Source organism: Clinocottus analis, unplaced genomic scaffold, assembly GCF_023055335.1.
Source record: "Clinocottus analis isolate CAN_PGR_092001 unplaced genomic scaffold, fCliAna1.0.p SCAF_6, whole genome shotgun sequence".
NCBI classification, from domain to species: domain Eukaryota; kingdom Metazoa; phylum Chordata; class Actinopteri; order Perciformes; family Cottidae; genus Clinocottus; species Clinocottus analis.
In genome coordinates, this window is record NW_027176218.1 from 15,156,673 (window position 1) to 15,176,904 (window position 20,232).

Below are 20,232 nucleotides of genomic sequence, written 5' to 3' on the forward strand. Positions count from 1 at the left end.
TCCTGTCAATTGCTGCACTTTGGCTTATTCAGAACCTCGAGTTCATTACAAGCGCATTTAAAAGGAAGCAGCAGCTTTAACTTTTTATGCGATTTGATGCTTCCCTCCCGTATCAATATGCGCTTAAGGCTACATGGGTTGTGCCTCCCCGTTGCTCTTTGTTTCTCCAGCAGCCTGTGCTTTTTTAAATGTCAAGTCTGATTGTGGACCGGATGCATATCTACTGTGTGTGTCATGTCGGATATGCCCAGCAGGATAAAAATTCACTTGATGAGTTATAAGTCATTCCACAATGATTTTCATCAATCACCATAAGTGGTCTAAGAACTTAATGGTCACAAATATCACGATAACGGTTATTCCTGGCCTCCAGGATGGACAGAATGATGGAGACAAATCTGATGTAATTTCAGGATCGGAAACGTTTTGTATATTTTCTTTAAGAATATTGTCCATCACCATACACATACACACGTTTATGTACACAAGATGTGTTACACGGTCCACTCTTACGACTCAGCACTTCTCATAGCTGACCTGCCTCAGTGTCCAGAAACATAAACCTGCTCGTATTTAAGGAGTCCATTCAACCATTTGCCCTGTGTTGGGGTCACAGAAGCAGCATTATGACGTTGTACCATTGGTCATTCCCCCTCAAGCAATGGCACAGAGCTCTGTGGCTGAAGAGACTTGTAATCAGATTAACCTTTCCTTAATGGGCCCCTGTCATCCAACAGCCTGGAGGGCCAAGCTACTGCAGCTCATGATGAAAATCAAGCAGCTGGAGTCACAGATAAACCCCACCTGTAGTGTTGCTACTGCTTGTTCTGCCATATAGCTGTATTGTGCTTGCTTAAAGATCTTACATGTGTGCATGAAGAAAACTAATCATAGCAATCTTGTCCACATGATTATACAGAGTTAGATTTTGACTGCAATAACACTTGAAGCGGATCTCGACCTGCCCACTGGACAAAATGTTACCATCCAAGTCTGTGCAACCTGAACGCATGTGTCAGTTATGATGCAGATCAGAAATAACAGTCAGTAGTAGGCTATACAACAGGGCCTATTAAATGTACAATGCAATTGTATCCGGCATTTGATCAACTATTTAGCATTTCATCGTATTCATTACAAGAGTAAGAAGTCCCCATAATGCTAAATTATATGTTTTTAATATTTTTGAAAGATAGATATTTAAAAGTGAGCAGATGTTTGGCCTTGATGACTTTGACAATGCTTCTTGTTAACACAAAGATCTAGTTTGGCACTTGTGGTCAGTCTGGGCTGAGCGCTTCGGATCCAGATCACCGCAGGTGACGGTTGTCCTGGCCCTTAAAAAACATCATCCGAGGTTATGCATCTTCCTGGACCCAATAATTGAGCATGGAAGACATATTTGTCACAATGTCACAGCAGCAGCAGTGTGCATGTGTGCAGCATAATGATTTTTTACTGAAAACAATCCAAAATTTTTATGCTAAAGCAGCAAGAATTGTACTTCTGAGGCAAATATGAAATTTGATTAACTTTTCAATTTGCGTAAATGAATGCATCTGCAGCTGTGTCTGCCATTTTTGTAGCTTCCTCTTGGATGTGTGCTTACGATCTAGAACCTGGTCTCTGTTTTTTTATAGAGGTTAATGCACATAAACGTCTCAAATACAGCAAAATAAGATAATACAGGCTTAAGGGCAGAATCTCTGCAAATACAAACACTGCTATGTGTCGGAGAAAAATAAATCATATGTTTACTCTAAAGGAAAACATATATCTTAGAAACTGATATGTGCCAGATGTGTAATGGATATCAGTGTCCAATTCGGGTCAATAGTTCAAGAGACAAAGTGTTTACTTTCACATGACCTGTGCTCCTTTCTAGGTAAACTCTTCCATGTGTGTGTCTCTATTCCCTGGTCCATCAATGACGGACGACAGAGTTGGGTGCTCTCTGGAGGATATAAGTTGACAATTCACCGAGTACAATGCCAGAATCTTCTGTCTCTTCTCTGGAGGAGGAAGAACGCTCTGAACCATTCAGCTGAATGTACCGAGACTCCTGTCTGCATTATAGCTCATGTGCGATTGACATGTAACCTTGTTATATTCTTTTAGATCTTATCTTGAATTAAATTGTTCAAAGACTAACTTGCTCAAAATACTGTTGATTCTCTCGAGGAAACTATTAATTTCCACCACACCACATACTTCCAGGTTACAAGTAAAGAGTTAGAGGAATTACTTTTGTACGTGTCAGCACATTTTTTTAAATTTTTATTCCAATCATTTAAAAATAAGATAATTGAAGCTTTAATTTAATTAATAATAGAAGCAATAAAAGTGTGTGTGCCCTTGATAGAAAATCCTTAACTGTCAGAATTTGAACAAATCCTGTTTGGTTGTCCACAATGTTGATGCTGAAATTATAGGGGATGAAAACTAGTCAAATACACTTGTCAACGCGCCAACTCTCTTTGTATGTGTGTCTGCTTGTGTAATAGGTGTTATGGGATCTTTTATTTCCGGTGGCTAAAAGGTTTAGTTGTCGTTGCAGAATCAGAAAGGTGGAGAGCGCAGAGGACAACAAACAAACAAACAAAAAAAGATGTCATGATTGAAATTGCTCATCGGTGCAGATGAAAGTAAATTGCACTCAAATTACGTAAAGCGTGAGCAGAGAACTCAGCCTGCCATAAGTTGGATCGATGGCTCCGATGAATTTGTTCCACATGCGGGGCCTTCTGACGCAGCCATCTCAGAGGAGATGTAGTATTTCCGCTAGCCATTTTTCATCCCTTACCCTCCACCCAAGACCCCCTCCTGTGAATAATGACTGCAGCTGTGTCAATGGAGCTGGCAGCCGTGTGTGCTGTTGTTTGTGTGTCTTATTTTGATGGCTTTTTTTGCAGTCAGTGTCTATGTGTGTGTCTGTCTGATTATGGTGTACAGATAGGCCATTACCCATGCGTTAGAAGGAGAGGGGCTTAATGGAAGACAGAGGATGCATGGGCAGGATGGCTCATAAATGCTGCCCTGTCCTCCCGGCCATATCAATACTGCCATCTGGGAGTTTGGCCACTTCATTCACAAAACCAATACCCCAGTGGGATGAGACGGACGTAGACGTTGTTGCTACGTGTTCAATCAAAGGGAAAAGAAAGACAAGGGCTATCATGACATCCACTTAAAGGAGGATGTCAATTCTTGTCTTCTTTGTTTTGTGTGTGCAAGCTAGACACAGCAACACAAAAGAAAGGCAGAGAACAATAGATTACAGCGAGTGCATTTGACTAGACCACCTTCAAGTCCAGACCACTCTTATTCTCGACCATCCTGGCACCAGAATGTGTATTTTCTTTTCAAATGTAGAAATATTGTTTAGAACGCTTTTAAGTGATGGACAGATATTTTTCTAGGTCCGTCAGCTCTATACATTTCCACATTCAACCAATCAATGCTGAGAAATTGATTAATCAATATATATAAATGTAAAGACAGTTACATACAACGATTCAATCCTTGAGTTACTGGTTTGACTGACTCATTTTGATTCATGGTCACAGGACCTGGAGCCAATCTAAACGCAGATGGGACTAATTGGTTACATAAAAACTGACAAACACATTCAGTCCTGTTGATCAATTTGGGTCTCTGTTCAGTTAATGTTTTTGGAACAAACCAGAAGAGGCAAACTCAGAAATAATCAGGATTCAAGACTATAAGGGCTCACTCAACATTGATAATATGTGTATGATTGTTCTAGATACAATGGAGACTGAGAGAAATAAAAGTTAGAGTGAAAATGGATTACCAACAACAAATCAAAAAAAGGATTCAAAACCTGCAGGATAACACCGGCCCCCTATTGAAGTCAAGTCAATCTGTCCTTGCCCAAAATTACAAAGATTTTACCAATTGAACATCTATCAAACATCACAAGAAAAAACAGGGAGAATTTTCCAGGATGTGTTGGCAGCACATGAGGAGACAGACTTACAAAACATGTAAAATTAAGTAAATATTAAAGAGCAGCCAAATCTAAGCTAGTAGAGACAAACTCGCACACATGTTGTTTTAGTGTTGGATACTGTGGCGTAGTGACTTAATTAGGAAAGAGAAAACAAGAACGAACGACTAAAAGAGAGCAGACATGGATACTCTGTTCTACACGTATTGAATGACAACATGTATTTGACCCATGCAGGTCAGGGAGAAGTCACATTTACCTAAGGCTACACTTAGTAGTACATCATCAAGTAAGTAGCAACTTCTCCTGAGATGTTTTCTCCGATTTAACCTCATAGAATCTGCTATTTAAGACAGGGTAGTCAGTGTATGATGGTATCATGGATCAGTGCATTTCACGGTTTACCATCCATAGTTTATCTTTACTGACATGATATCAATTCCATATACAGTGATTGAGACAGACAATCAGACAAAATGCACACAAGTGATAAGAGTTTATCGAGCATCCTCTAGAAGTGCAGTGCAAACACTTGCACTGTCACATAATGAAAAGTGTGTACACACAGCTGGGCAGGGCTGAGATGAGAAGATGCCTCCGCATACATATTATTTAGGCTGCCAGGTGTGTGCTTATGCCCACCCTGTGGGGCAAGGTAGAAAAGAACAGAGAGGGGGTGTAATCTGACAGTTGAGCATTTACTGACGCACTGAAGCTGCAAAGTCAGAATTAGGTACAGCTTTGTGGCCGAGATGCAGGTGTCACTATTGTCTAAACAGTATATATATATATATATATATATATATATATATATATATATATATATATATATATATATATATATATATATATACATATATATATACATATATATATATATATATATATATATATATATATATATATATATATATATATATATATATATATATATATATATGTCCCTTTGACATCTGCAGAGGGCCACAAAACTATTAAAGGCTTTCAAACGACTGCTTTTAAAGTAATTATTGTTCCTTGATGTATTACTAGCAACTCACAGGGAGGCACACTGAGCACATTTAGTCACCATTTTTATGACCAAAAACACTACAATAACCCCACATTTCCAAAAATAGTGATTACTGTACAATTGATCTCAGGCTCGTCCCACATGCTACTCAATCACATTTCATTTTTTCCTGTGGGTACAGACCCTGCTGGTAAATGTCACAGCGTGACAGGCACAAAGCCTGGTCACCACAATCGTACCCTGAGGGGCCCCGGAGCTGTCGCTTCCTCTCAAGTGTGTAGACTAAGCAGTAGTTGATATCAAACAGAAAGAAGGCTGGATTTGAGTGGTTTCATGTCTGAAACCCAGTGGACTATTTTAGCAACAAAAAAAAGGAACAACTAACAACAAAACACGTTTCCAAAAGAATACTGTGGAATATGGATAGATGAGCATATAAATGCCATGTGAAAAGGTTGTGGAATTTATTATTTGAGATGTAATTTATGATGACGAGATAAAGAGAGAAACGTGCATTTCCATTGTTACGGTAGTGCTTTAAGATGTTATCGGGGTTATGTGTATGATAGGCACGGGAGAATATTTTACATTAACCTTACTTTTCTGTATTTTTAAAAATGGTTTGAGATTTTTTAATTTCCCTTATTCCAATCATCAACTAGCCCGTCTGATGATGTCCTACAGCCAAGTCAATACACGAAGAGTGAGGTCAGCTCACTTAAATGTACATTTTATGTTCAATAATATGATTTTGTGTGCAAAATCTTGCAGACTTTGAAAAAGAAAAAGTCTGAGGTTTGTCAATTGTGTCTCTAAGAGTAAAAACAAGCACAGGTACTGGTAGGAATCAAATTTATGATAACACAAAAGTACATCCAGTCACCATCACCCCCAAACATATGTATATGTTTGTAATACATTTATACAATATTCTTCTTTTGACACAGAGACAGAGTCTCCTGGGAAGCATGTTACACAAAACCTGTGTGATTTTCAAGGCTTTTGACAAAAGCGTATGGCAAACGTATACATTTTTGAATCTCATATAAAAATGCTGGATATAATTTTTTCATTTGAAGTGTCATCTCACAAAGTTGTGAGATGCTTACTCTGAATTTAAAAAAAGTTTGTGTACATGTACAGCTTCTTGCAACTGAATCCTGAACACAAGATGCCAACCTTACACTCGTGATCACGTTCAATTTATACTACACTCGGGGTTAAAAAGTAAAGTTTATCATTTTACATATCCAGTATAACAAATCAACAATTTACTATTAATCACAAAAGACATTCTGTTCTTAGTACCTCGTCTTGGATGAGAAATAAAACCCTCACAAAATTACGTTTGATAGAGAAAGATTACAGTTTGACTCTTGTCGTGTTTTAAGGCATCAAGTTCTGCCGGTCTTGTCTCTGGCTGCTTTTTTTTGAGCCTGTCTACGGCACCCTGGAGCTGAGTGATGGTAATTTGGTTCTCAGAAATCGTATCCTTTTTCTTTGACGTCATCTCTTCATGGCGCTCAGAGAGATATCTGACTCTGTCTTATTCGGTCTCCATGACGTGAAATGTAGTCGTGATGTCTGCATTCCTCCCTCTTAAAGTTTGCATGTTGTGCATCAGAGTCTCTGAGCCTGCAGATGGTTACGGAGGATTTCTTGACGTTAAGCTGATTTTTTTTTTTTTGTCCTGACAAAAAGACGCTTCCAGATCCTTCTGGAGCTTCTCAATCAACTTCTTGTCCTGTCCGATCTCTGCGGTCATTGCGAAGATTGCACCTTTCAGCTTTGCCTTGCTCCTCTGCTGATCTTTCTGTAACTTCTGGAGATCATTGACTTGGACCTTCAAGTGCTCCAAGTCAACATGAAGGCTGTTTTTTTTTCAGCTCGCTTCTTCCTCCGAGCAGTTGCTAGAGCCTCTTTTTCTTTCCGCTCTTGCTTCAGGGCAGCTTTGTGTTAAGCTGTGGTGGCTTTTCTCTTCTTCAAGGCCTCTGCTAGGGAAGTCAACCGTTTCATTTGTCGGTTCTACTGTAGAAACTTTGCGGTGCAACATGGCGAAAAATTCTTAGATTCAGTTGATTGTTAGCAGTTTTATATCCCGTTGCTGCAACTTGTTTCCTCTAAATATTACAAACTGTCCGTTCAAAACGATGAAGGTGGAGAATTGTATGAACAATATTTGACAGAAGCTGCATTATTTGACTTTCTCATTTTATTTCTTACCTCACAGATGAAAGTGTAGCTGTAGTTTTCTCTGCTGTTGGAGACAGAAGGCTGCTCCTGAACCTCCTCCATAATACTTTCCTCAGGCTCTTGTGCATAATCCTGAACCTCATCAATATCTTCCTCTATCTCCTCTGCTATCTCCTCAAAGTCCTCTTCGACAGAAATATCCTCAGCGGGACAAGTCCTGGAGAGCCATGAAGAGGCCACAGGTCCTGCAGAGAGAAAAGTCTTCCTAGTTTCTCTTTGCTCGTTTTCTTCATTTTCTTGAATAAATGGCTACTCCTTTTTGTCATGTTTCTTCAATGTAAAGCTGGGTTAAAACCAGGCTTTTAGTATTTTCTTTAAATAACTGTAAGATGTGTCCTCTATCAAAGCCTGCGGTATATGTTAAACAGTTTAGTCAACAGGTGAACCGTGACACATCAAGTGTCAGAGTGTTTTATTCCACCGTCACATTCTGCATCCCACTTCAGAATCACCAGAATTGCAAAGACATTTATTTTCCCCTATTGGTTTAAAGCAGTATTACTCAAACTGTAGGGCACACTCTTTATTTATAACTTTACATATTACAAAAGTACAACATACACAGACACAACACTAAGTCATGGAGAAATACATGGCGAAATGCCTGTACTATATTTTCATGTAAATGTTTACGTTACAACGTTAACAGGTTACGCATGCGCAACGGCCATACCTCTGTGAGATCAGCTTTCCGGCTGTTGTCTCTCTCAAAACGAAATATAGATCTAAGCTTAACATTGAGCATGAATTGAGAGTGGCCGAATCAAGCTCCATTTTAAAACGATGTAGTGGAAAGCAGGCTCTTTGCAGCCAGTATGACAAATTGTGTTGGCCAAAAATATGCAGTGTAAAACTCATTAAAGTCTTTATTGCCAAATATTTTAGCTTGTTTTCTTTTGTTTTTTACAGGTTGCAGATTATTTTTATTATCTTGACAAGTTAATTGCAGCCACACTACAACTTTTTTTTGCCACATATCATGATTTTGTTTTTGCACAAAAAGTATTTGCATTGTTCTAACAAAGTGATTGCTCATGTTTTTTGTTTTTCTCCGATGGAGCAATCTGGTTTACTTGAAAGTGATTCAAATCTTTAATTACAGCACTTACATATGTGGGATTTCTGAGTGGCCTGTTTATCAAGAGAACTTTGGCGGTCAGAGCAAAATCAACAGATCACATCCATAAAATATGTTGTACATGTGACTCTTTCATGATGTCCTTATGTCGTACGGACATTGTGAAAGGGTCACATTACGAAGATGTATTCAATAATAAAGTTATTTTATATGATTGCTTCAAAGACTTTGAGATTAGACTGTAATTTGTGTAACACACAAAATTGCATTTATTTTGTACAGCCCAAAATCACAAATTACAAATTTGCCTCAGAGGGCTTTACAATCTGTACATATACGACATCTTCTGCCCCGGGACCTCACGTCTCACAGAAGGTTGAGTAATACTTTTACGTACATAACAGCATTGAGATGTTCACAACGAAGCACTTGAACGCAGCACCGGGCCCCTTCAGCAGCTGTCCAATGAGAAGCCAGGATGCTGGAGCGCGTGTGTGTTCCTCGTGCGTGAGGGTTGAAGCGAAGACGCGTGAGCGAGGCGACAAGCTAGATTTCCGCTCAGCGAGAGGTAAGGTTGTTAAAACAGCTCGTAAACACAGACGTTTCGTTAATACAAACATGTTTGACCATGATAGGATCTTCATCAGTAACGTGCCGTTATCTCATTGTTGTGACAGTCTGCTAGGGTACTGCCTGAAAGACACTTTTATTAACCCGTGAGCTCACGGGAGCTAATATTAGCTTATCAAAGCAGCTAGCAGGAGGCTAGTAGCCGTAACCAGATTGACAGGCAGTGTTCTAGCTAAGGAAAAGCCATAGCACCGTTGCCTCAGCAATTCATTAGCACACAGTATCCTAATCGTTGAGTGCGGATAGCGGATTTACCGTTATTGGAAGCTTAAAGTGGAAACCGTCGCACTTGTTGTGTTAGCTGAAGCATTGTTCACAGCACGTTGGCTGGTAGCTTCATGCTAACTAGCTCGCCCGGTTTACTGCTGTCAGATTTATTTGGCACCGCCCAGACTATGTAGTTATTAGTACGTGGTGGTTAGTGTTCCGATGTCACCGTGTAGACTCATTAGACGTTGCTTCATCGTTAGTTATAAGTAACTGTCAAAGTCGACAAGAGGCATTTTGCTTCTCGTCAAAGAAGAGATGCTAACTTTGGTTGTCCTCGCTTCGCCCAGCTGCCGTTAGCGTGTCAATGCGTCATCGGCCAGCGCTCGATCGACACTCGACACCGTGCTGCTGTTGATCAGTTCGCTCAGCTGGTTATGTTGTAATGAAATACGTCTCACACGTGGGGGAATGCTAGTGAACAACAATTGACCCCCTTCACTTTGTAACTGTCTGTGGTTACTTTGTAACTGTCTGTGGTTACTTTGTCACTGGCTGACTCATGATTAACATGTATCTAATATAATGTACCCGTCTTTATTAGAGGAAGGAGCTGCCACTTGGTAATGGATGCAATTAAAGGTAAATACAAACTTATTTTTAGTTAACTTACCATACTAAATTAGATATTTAGTGCAATATACATTAGTTCAATCATCTGAAAGTCTAGACAAAAACACAGGTTAACAAGTTGTACCAAGTATTTGTTAGTGGCAATGTATTGGAATGTTTTAAAGTGTATGGTGAGCCACAATCAAACAGTATGAAATTAATTATTGTCAATAGAAAATCAGTTTATGTAATGATGATTAACCTGCAACAATGTTCTTTGTTGGTTTCGGCAGGTAAAGGGGAACAAGGGATGCAAAATCCAGGAGGGCAGATTGAAAAGCCGGTCGGCATCCACTTCTTGGAAAGGTCAGTGCAGGTGTTTTCTACTAGGTTTGTGTAATGTGAGGTAAGAGGTAAACATTTAAAGGTTCCCATAATGTGACCTCCAGCAGTTGCCCTACTTGGGATGACATGATGGCAACAGCTTCTGATCCAATACAGCAAACAGTCTAGCTGTTTTTAGGAACCCAAAACTTATGTTATTTAAAACGTATCTAAACATGGTTATTAGTATCACACATGTATGTGATTATGTTGCATTGACATTATTTACTTTGTGTGCAAATACATTAGCTATTTGAGAAAGCAAAAGCTTTGATCACAATTTCCAATTGCATATTGATATAGTTGGTCCACACCAGTCCAAAGATGGCAATTACAGTAACTTCCTCATGACTTAAACATAGTGTTGTATTAACCTAGGTGTTATTGTGGTAAGGTTTACTTGTGGTCTATGAGGAATGTTATTTAGGACTGTGACCTCATTTATTTTTTTCTCTCAAAATGATTTTCATCCACAGCAATTCTCATGTGTCTCTTCTCTCATAGCATGCTTCCCAAAGTAGTGAAGAGGCGAGTTCATGCCTTGAAAAGGCTACAGGTGCAGTGTGCCAACATAGAGGCTAAATTCTACGAGGAGGTTCATGAGCTAGAGAGAAAGTATGCTGCCCTCTACCAGCCTCTGTTTGACAAGGTACACTATAGTTTTTATTGTAGCTTTTTTTGTTTTTGATTTGTTCCCTGCATTAATGGGTGGTTAAATGTGTCTCTCTGCTGTGAGGATGCATCCTTGGTGCTAAATTGAAAACTGCTCAAACGAGTAGTCGTCTGTACTTTTGTCAGTCAGGGCTATTTCCAGAGCTAGTGACAAGAACTCTGCCATTCTTAGTTACACTGAAAACTGTCAGTTGTATGCTTTTATATATATATATATATATATATATATATATATATATATATATATATATATATATATATATATATATATATATATATATACATACATACATACATACATACATACACACACACACACACACACACACACACACACACACACACACACACACACACACACACACACACACACACACACACACACAGCCATGCAGCTACCTACTGTAATTATTATTATAGTTTGTGCAAATATACATACATTTGATGTTGATATTCCCAAATGCTTTCCTAAAATGATTAACTTTTTTGTAATGAATGTGTTTCACAGAGAAGAGATTTTGTCACAGGAACAGTGGAACCCACAGATGAAGAGTGTGAGTGGCACAATGAGAGAGAGGAAGAGGAGGAGCTAGCTGTAAGTACAGATTATTTATTTTTTTCTTAAAAGTTTGCCAAATCCTACTGGTTTTGTATTATACAAAAGGAGTCTTACAATCACACAGGTTGCTTGAATATCATCAATGATATCAAAAGTCTGCTGAATACAGATAAAAGCTAGTGACAACAACTGTCTCTTTAACCAAGGCTACACAGTATGGATGCAACTGGCACCAATCAATGTATAAGGCACGTTGTATTTTCAGCAGTACATGTTTCAAACTTGGCAAGATGGGAATTAATGCAGGCGAATCGCACATACAAGTGAGCCTGAGTGTACTTTTTTTTTTCTTCTAAGTGTCCCCAGTGTAAAAAGCTGGACACTTATTTTAAGTAACACAAAACTGCTGAGTGAAAGCACATAGAAACTCATAAAACCACAAACAAAGTATATTTCAATTTGGGCTTTATAGTTGGTCCTTAATTTGAGTGGCTTTAAAGCAAGTCTTAAATCCGACTTTTCTGAAGCTGTAGGAACCCTGTCTCAACAGCTTACTTGTTTAGATTTTTGTGAACATTGAATTTTGATTCAAGTGCTCTGCACACTTTGTGTAGCAGGAGGTAAAGGAAAAAGCTGCTATTGAGGATTCAAAGAAAGAGGAAGCCACGCCAACGGAAGATCCAAACGGCATCCCTGAGTTCTGGCTCACCATATTCAAGAGTGTGGACATGCTCAGTGACATGCTGCAGGTACATTTATATGACTGATACACATGTCCACCCATTTCTGAACCCTTTTTTAAGTGTCTCTGATCTGACTGTTTATCTTCCACCAGGAACACGATGAGCCTATCCTAAAGCACCTGAAAGATATTCAAGTCAAGTTTTCTGAGCCAGGACAACCAATGGTCAGTTTCATTATGGTCTAAAAATGAATTAATATTATTCCAAATTGATTAGAGTTAAAATTGTCTTAACTTGGTCTTCCCTTCAGAGTTTCACATTAGAGTTCCACTTTGAGTCCAATGGTTACTTCAACAATGCAGTCCTCACTAAAGTCTACCGGATGAAGTCGGAACCTGATGATACAGACCCGTTCTCATTCGAGGGGCCAGAGATCATTGACTGTGAAGGGTGAGAGAAAGAGCACACAAACATGATGGTTAAAATGTGGCTTTTACACAAATGATGTTGAGGGTTAGGAAAATGTAAAAATTGTGGGCTTTATAAAAGATTTCTGTTCACTCTTATTATATTTATCTCTTGACATCGCACATATCAGCCTCCTCTTGCCACTTCTACCACCTGTTACCTTTTTTGGGTCTTTGCTTTCTGCCGCCTCTCACTGTTCTGTACATCTCTCCTCAGCTGTCAGATAGACTGGCACAAGGGGAAGGATGTGACAGTGAAAACTATTAAGAAGAAGCAGAAGCATAAAGGCCGTGGCACGGTCCGCACAGTCACCAAACAGGTCCCCAATGACTCGTTCTTCAACTTCTTTAACCCGGTCAAAGGTGAGAACACACAGAAATCGATGCACACAAAATATAGTGAATTTCTTTGGGCTCTAAATTTTATATTGAAGGCAATTAATCATACCTATACTTTTATAGTAACTCTTTAAATCAAGCTGTGTTAGCTGTGTACACAGGTTGTACACAAACTTCTTGAGCAAACCCTGAATCACTAAAACTCACACATAGTATTGCTTGACAGTCAACATGGTTGTGTTCATCTGCAAATAGTGTCGCAACATGTTGGCATGCGCGTCACTAACGGTCACTGAGTTGAGCTGAATTCAACAGCAGGTGGCGACAGACTCCAGACCTGCGTCAGATTGTGTGACTCTGCTGTGTAGCAGAACAGTCGGCATGTTTGTGGATGAGGATTAGACTGTTGAACTTTTTTTTAAATCAACTTTGGTTTTACAATTATTTTGTTTTGAGCTTTGAGAGTTAATGAGCTTTTGTGGCGGTAACCAGTTAATGAGTGATATAAATGATTGAAACTTTAAGGTAAAATTACAAGAGCACTAACTAAAGTGTAACTAACTATAAACCGTTTACAAATATCTAATGTGCGAGTAAGAAAATCGGTAAGCGTTGAGTTTTTATATTAGCGTGCAAGCTCATGAGTTAACATCTCAAAGAGCTTCAAGAGAACAAATAAAAGAACATTTCACCGACAGTAATGTAAAAGCATTTATAACAGTGGAGGGAATATCACTATTAGGCTTTACAACTTTTATCTTGTTACGTTTTAGCATAATTCACCTTTTAATTACGGTATCCTCGGTCCTGTGTTGTCAACCAACCTGTCAGACGTGCTAGCACTTCTTCTGACTTTGAAGGTAACCTGATCACTCATTGGCGCAGCAAAATTTAGTCCTACTGGTTATGTCAAGGCCTCGGTATATGACTTGTGGAAATAAATGGCTCAAGTGTGTTCAGGTGTGTCGTTCTGTGGTCGGGATGTCTATTAGTGAAGTAGCCGTCACGCACTAAGAGGTCATGTGTCTTGACTGCTGTGCCGTTCACAATGTGTGAACAAGAGTTACTTGTTTCATTTGATTGGATTCAAATGTTCATACGTTTTAGATTAATGTTGATATTTTTTAGATAGTGGACCCCATTGTTAAAGTAAATATTGAAACACTGATGAATATACTATACTATAGTGTACAAAATATTGTACGTGTAACAAAGCTATTTCCTCTATTACGGTATTGTTGCATGAACAGGAAGGATGATGTCACCTTTAGTCAGTTTATTACCATGCTGGTGGAGCACAACTCTTTGCTATCTTTCACTTTCTGTGAATGATGTGAACTCATGTTGTGATGTCATTGATGAGCATAGTTGTTGCCTTAAATGGGCTTTCAGATGTTGGTTGAATCACAGCCAATCCCATAGCCTCCCTTTTGAAAGATGTTATAAAACAGGTGTAACATCTTCCTCTGACTGGTCATTTTAAATGAAGGTGCCCTTTCAAAAAAATATTATACTGTTTAATCTATAGTCATTGTAGAGCAGTGTGTTGTTGTGTGCAATGCTGAATGAGATGTTATTTTTCTTCCAGCTTCACCAGATGGAGAAATGGTGAGTAAATGTAGCTTGTCCTTCATAAAATCCACACCATTTTATGTCGTCTTCTATTACCATAAATCCATCGGATTTGTAGCTAAGTGTTAAACAAGTCTTTGTGTTTGTGTTTATAGGACGAAGACTCTGAGTTCACCCTAGCCACAGACTTTGAGATTGGGCATTTCTTCCGTGAGAGAATAGTTCCCAGAGCAGTGCTGTACTTCACTGGAGAGGCCCTGGAAGATGACGAGAGTGTGAGTGTTTTTCCTCAAACAGGCCGTTCTCTTGAACACAGAAAAAGTCACAGCAGGAGATGTTTGCACACTGGGAAAAATCTTTTGAGGACGTATAGCTCAACTTGTCGTCACTGTTTGACCATGTGTGTGTTTTCACTGTTGTGTGTTTTTTTTTGATGCAGTTTGAAGAGGAGGAGCTGGAGGAAGGAGATGAAGAGGTTAGTAATGACACTGAGTTTGATCAGCGATACCAGACAGCTGGGCATCGCTGTTTACACAGTACTTGGGTCTGCAACTGTGCCAGCATAATAATAATAATCATCATCATCATCATCTTTTCTCAGGAGCAAGATGAGGAGGATGATGACGATGATGAGGGAGACGTGGACCCCAAGGTCAGTTGGAATTTTTTTTATTTTTATGTTTTTAAATGCTAAGTGTTTTCTTTACTCTTCTTTACTTTTGTATTACTAAAATGATGTGATAGCGGTGCTAAACATGTAGCTCTTGGGGCTGGGTGTTTATCATAAACCCCCTGGGACACCGCAATGCTGTGCAGCAGTGATGTTGTGGTCAGAAGACTTGTGGCAGTGTCTCCGTGGGGGCAGTAAGTCGGAGCTGTGCCTTGTGTAGTAGCTCACATGAGGAATTACAGGAAATGATGCAAAGTCTTTTGTCTCAGGAGTCAACATTTCAAAAGTAGCAAAGGGAAATCTTATCGATACAGGGTAGACAATTGCAGACGTACAGATACAGTTTCTAATTGAAGTTCCTGTAAAGAAATCAGGTCCTTTTTTTATCTCTCCGTTTTGTGAGGGATCAAAAACAAACAATTTTAAAGCTGACTCCGAGGAGACGGAGAGAAAAAAAAACAAGGTATCTCTTTCCGCTGCTTATTTAAATGAACTCGCGTCTGTATGAATGGATACAAGACAGAGATGCCAGATTTAGCTAATGCTAACTAGATAAAATTAGGTCAGAGACGAGTGTTGTCCGCACAGCAGTTTAAAACTGAGTGAATGAGATCGAGAACCTCAAGTCAAATCAATATTATAACACAACGTGTAGAATATTGATGTTCAACTGTACACACAAGTAACATTGTAATTTTTATTACAATAGTTTTTTGAAATGTCATGCCTAGTCAGAGACATTCGCCGTTGTGACGGAAAGAAAAAATGTATAGCATTGTACGAAAAGATGAGGGAATAGTTTTGTTTTTAGATAAAACTCTGGGGGGGAAAAATATCAGATTAATACTTGGTTATTCAAACTAATTGACAGATGCCTTGATATAGGTATGGCTGACTTTTTAAGAAGCGTTTCTCTTGCCAGCGCTTACTCTCACAGGCCATGGGCTAGCTATGTGAAAGAGACATTTATTTAGTGGTTTATTTGGACCGAGATGACTGCTCCATTATGAGCTATTCCAGTCGTTAGTAAGTGCATAACGCGGCCTGTAAGCCATTTTATTGGCTGTGGCCAGCAATGCTGCTTTGTCTGAAATGAGTTTTTCTCTCGTGGTACCTACTGTCCACTCATCAGTTAATTTTGCTTCAGGAATTCAGGGTGCTCATTCACCCAATTCAGCAATGTTTCACTGTCATTTCTGACTGTGACGATTAAACTTGTGCGTATTGTTGTCTCTCCCATCCCTGGATTCCCCTCCATTACAGGCATAATCAATCATTCTCACCCAATGCAATTTCTAGGTAAGGGAGAAATAAGGATGGCGTCCCACATTATGCACTGTCTAGTTCGTTTGCTCTGCTCTATGATTCTGGCTGCCTCTCTCTTTCACTACATCCTGGATTCTTCCAGTAGTCCGAACAATTTAGGAACCTCAACTCACATTTCGGGTAGTTTTTTTCTGTTTTTTCTTCTGTCTTTGCTCTGTACATCTTTTAGTTTTCCCTCCTGTAGTCCCTTCACAGGTTTCTAACATTGTATCCTTTGCTGTAGCAAAAACGGTGCTTTCATTCATTCTCTAGCGCCAGCTTTCTTGTTAGCCTCTTCTAGTTGCTACTTAATGCCCAGTGGCCTCATTAGCTCTCCTATGTCTTGTTTTCATCTCCCAACAGAAAGAACAGCCTCAGCCTGCCGAATGCAAGCAGCAGTAACCGTGGTGTTTGGAGGAGGTGGTGACCTGCTGTCCATCAAATCAGTTCTTAGCCAATCCGCAAGTCGACCTACTCTTGCAGGCCTCATCCTTTTTATGAGCTCATCTGAACGCAATAGAACGCAAACCAAACTGTGTGTTTACTATGTGCATGACTTATTTTTCTTTTGCCTTGCGCTCATCTCGCCCCCTATTTGATTAAACTACCTTAGCATCACATAGGGACAGTCTTTGGTGAGGTGGAGTAGGTTACTACTGCCAAGAACCTCATAACGTCATCATGAAAAAATATAGGAAAGAAATGGATCCCAGCTTAAGTTTTCATGGAAATAAATTGGTTACTCAGGGTTTTTTAATGCCAACAAGAGAAGTTTGAGTTTACCAGGAAACTGTTGAACAAGTCTGACTTAATCTTTCACTGAGGGGAGTGTTTTTCTTTTGTTATGGTGTTTTTTTTTTTTTTTTTAAGAGACATTCAATGTATCGTTATGAATTCAGTTTACTTTTTTAAATGTTCATGATCATATGTCATTGGACTATTTATTCTGGTGTCTGTGGTGCATTTCGGGAGCTTTCCGGGCCCAGCAGTGATAGGCTTATTTTCCTGGGCTCAAATCTTATTTGGGCATTGCAGGTCAACAAAACTTGAATACTGCCACGTCAATTGACATTAAACATTGAAAGATTGTGTTATGCATTAATTAGTTACGCCCAGGCTTATTGTGCCTAACAAGCATTTAAACTGAGCACACTGATTTAACAATATGTGGGAAGCATGTGGTAATACCACAAAACTGTCATGTAGAGCTCTACCCTGGTTGCGCCCCTGAAATGCTCTTTGAGTTTGTGTCAAGGATCATAAGAACATTTAAGACAACAGCTTTTGAAAAGTAGCCCAGCACAAGCATTTCATTCATTCTGGTGAATATCTCCCTAAAACATGACCCATTTAAGCAGACACGGTAGTTGACCTGCAACCTTTTTTGGTTATCATTTCTGGTATGTATCTAGTACTTAACAAATGTAATGTACAGTCTGTGATGGGACAGGGTGTTTGAATGAAATGTAAATTCTGTTGTCAAGAAGCCAAAATGAAAGACAAAACATGCCGTCCTCTATTATTCTATTGTTTTCCAATTGTCATTAACAAAGTGTAATCTAATTCAGCATTTAAAATTGTTAAAGAATATATAAATATTTCTGTTGTCTAATGAGTCAGTAGACTGTCTGTGGAAAACAAATGGAAGAGGTTTGCCAATGTATTTTATATACTGCACTTGGATTTTGGCAGTTTGATTGGGACACCTTTGCCTGGTCAGCGATAGCAGTTTCAGCGAAAATAATACCCACCCCTTGTCTCTTTTTTAAAAAGAACGATTGTAGATCGTGTGGGACAGATCTTTCAGAGCCACGGTTGACATCTTCAAATCTACCACATTGGACCGTGTGCTAGCAATGGCCTTAACTGGTTCCTATTCACAATTTGTTACTTGCGCAATATTTCTTTTCAATTTGTACAGAGTTAGTTAAAAATATTCTATTAAAGTTGTGCGACATGGAAATAGATTTGTGTCCAGTGTGTGTTTGTGTACCATTTGTTGCTTTAGCAGTAATGTAGACTAGAGTGGTTCCCAAACTTCTTGTGACCCCTCGCTACCCCTCGTCATACGTCTGATTTGTTTACCGGTAAATCTATTTCACAACAGACATTTTGACATGTGACAGGAAGCCCTTGGTCTAATAACTTTGTCTCCAAAACCGGGATCCTGAAACTAAAGCAGCTTAACCAAACTCAACCTTTTAATAATTGTATTTTCACTTTTCCTACTCTAACATGTGGACATGTTATCAGCAAAACAAGGCACTTGATCACCAGCGGAGCTGCCCAATAGTCCCCAGTCATACTGGTCTTACTGGCCAGCTCATACCTGCTCTCTTGCTGATAGTGTGCGCTCAGGTAAGTTTCTCGGGGTGAATGCACTTGCTGTTGACAACAATGTCGCCACACTCATCGACTGGTGATGATTTACAAATTATTAGCAGGAGCTTAGAACAAAGCGTGCAGTCACGGCCTCAACGTGCCGGGCTTTTAGCGCCGGCACCGACCCGTCTTTTCCTCTCACCCCGCGGTGACGTAGCAGCATTGTGGTATCCAGGCGAGAGGAATTTGCTCATGGCCTGCCCAACATCAGGCCAGGCAACCAGAATGTCTGGAATCTGTCTTGCAGATTGAGGAAGCATGTACGCTCCTCTGAGAGACTCTTGTAATGCATTGTGGGAGATAATGGCCGAGTGCTCTTACGGTTCTGGAGGAGGATGGGCGACTCTGTCGTAGCAACCCAAGTTTTCTGCCAAGTGCTGAAAGACCGGTGCTTTCTTATCCTGTCACCTTGTCCAGCAACACCAACTGTGTTTGTTTCAATCTTCATGGGAACAGAGGTGACAACATGCGACAGTGTGAGAAAACCAAAGTTCATGACAAGGACAAGGTCACTGTCGACACGCAGTCCGTAATGTTTGTTTTCATTAGGATAAAATGTATGAGATGTTTTGGTGTTTGAGGGAACGAGTAGGCAGCAGTGACTCCTGATCCAACAGACGAACCACAAACTGAAGTCTCTCCCGTCTCGCTGTAATTTTGGGGGTTTTGCTTTACTGACTTTGGAACAAGACACTATTCATACTGAGGCTGCTGTGTGGGGGTAGAGGATTGCCTCACTGTAACAAGGAGTCCAATTGTGTCTGAAAAACTCATTTCTGTTCTTTCTGAAACGCAGCCAGGGAACTGTACAGTAAACTCTCTGCTTCCAGTTTGCAATGAAGACTGAGACTTAAGATGCTAAACTGAATTTTGATTTATACGTACCTTTTAGAATACCAACGTAATGTTGGAGAAAAGTACAGCAAGTAAGCTGGAATATACTTGTGAAATGATAAACGGTAAATTTAAAGGTGACATCTTGGGATTTAGACAGTAAAGGAAGAGGAGGGGGGGGCGAGGGGGGGGCAGAAGCAGGCTGGAGAATAAAAAGACAAAGTCACTGGGGAAACTGCTGCGTGCGACCTGAGGGAACCAAGCACTTGCAGTTTTGTTTCAAATCCATAGTCATTTGAAGCCAAACCATGATGTTGAAACTCAACCTAACCAATCACTTTGGTTGCTTTATTTAAATTTACAACATTAACATTTCAAACTGTCAAACAGCGACAGCAGTTTAGAGGTGCAGTGTTGGAACGTGATTTTGTAACAGACAAAGTTTGAAAGAAGAGAAACTACAGCGAGGTTGAGTCTTCTGTGCTCTCTTTGACGTCCTCTGAACACTCCTCAGATGTTTGATGTTCTCTCAAGTGTGCACGTGCATGAATGGATGCACAGAGAAGATGTATCAACAAGGCGCACAGAAGAACGCCGTTTGGT

The 20,232-nt window shown here is 39.7% G+C and overlaps 1 protein-coding gene across 3 annotated transcripts; it reads left to right on the plus strand.

The window, feature by feature from the left end:
* Positions 1–8,786: 8,786 nt before the first annotated feature.
* Positions 8,787–18,380, plus strand: nap1l4a (nucleosome assembly protein 1-like 4a). Of its 3 annotated transcripts, XM_068602973.1 has the most exons (15): positions 8,787–8,881; positions 9,755–9,792; positions 10,056–10,128; positions 10,651–10,795; positions 11,327–11,413; positions 11,992–12,126; positions 12,213–12,284; positions 12,371–12,510; positions 12,745–12,890; positions 14,455–14,474; positions 14,594–14,713; positions 14,878–14,913; positions 15,040–15,090; positions 16,372–16,407; positions 16,777–18,380. In XM_068602973.1, exons 2-14 carry the CDS (start codon positions 9,777–9,779, stop codon positions 16,375–16,377), a joined length of 1,047 nt encoding a protein of 348 aa, XP_068459074.1. In that variant the 5' UTR covers positions 8,787–8,881; positions 9,755–9,776; the 3' UTR covers positions 16,378–16,407; positions 16,777–18,380. The 3 variants fall into 3 exon arrangements, with proteins under 3 accessions (XP_068459074.1, XP_068459072.1, XP_068459073.1); XM_068602971.1 differs by lacking the exon at positions 16,372–16,407; XM_068602972.1 differs by lacking the exon at positions 16,372–16,407 and having other exon boundaries at positions 11,995–12,126.
* The last annotated feature ends 1,852 nt before the right edge of the window (positions 18,381–20,232 follow it).

Bases quoted from the DNA above. Each gene is read 5' to 3' on its own strand.
- nap1l4a (XM_068602971.1), top strand. The intron at 12,127-12,212 runs GTACATTTATAT...ATCTTCCACCAG, and splicing joins TGCTCAGTGACATGCTGCAG to GAACACGATGAGCCTATCCT. The intron at 14,714-14,877 runs GTGAGTGTTTTT...TTTTTGATGCAG, and splicing joins CCCTGGAAGATGACGAGAGT to TTTGAAGAGGAGGAGCTGGA.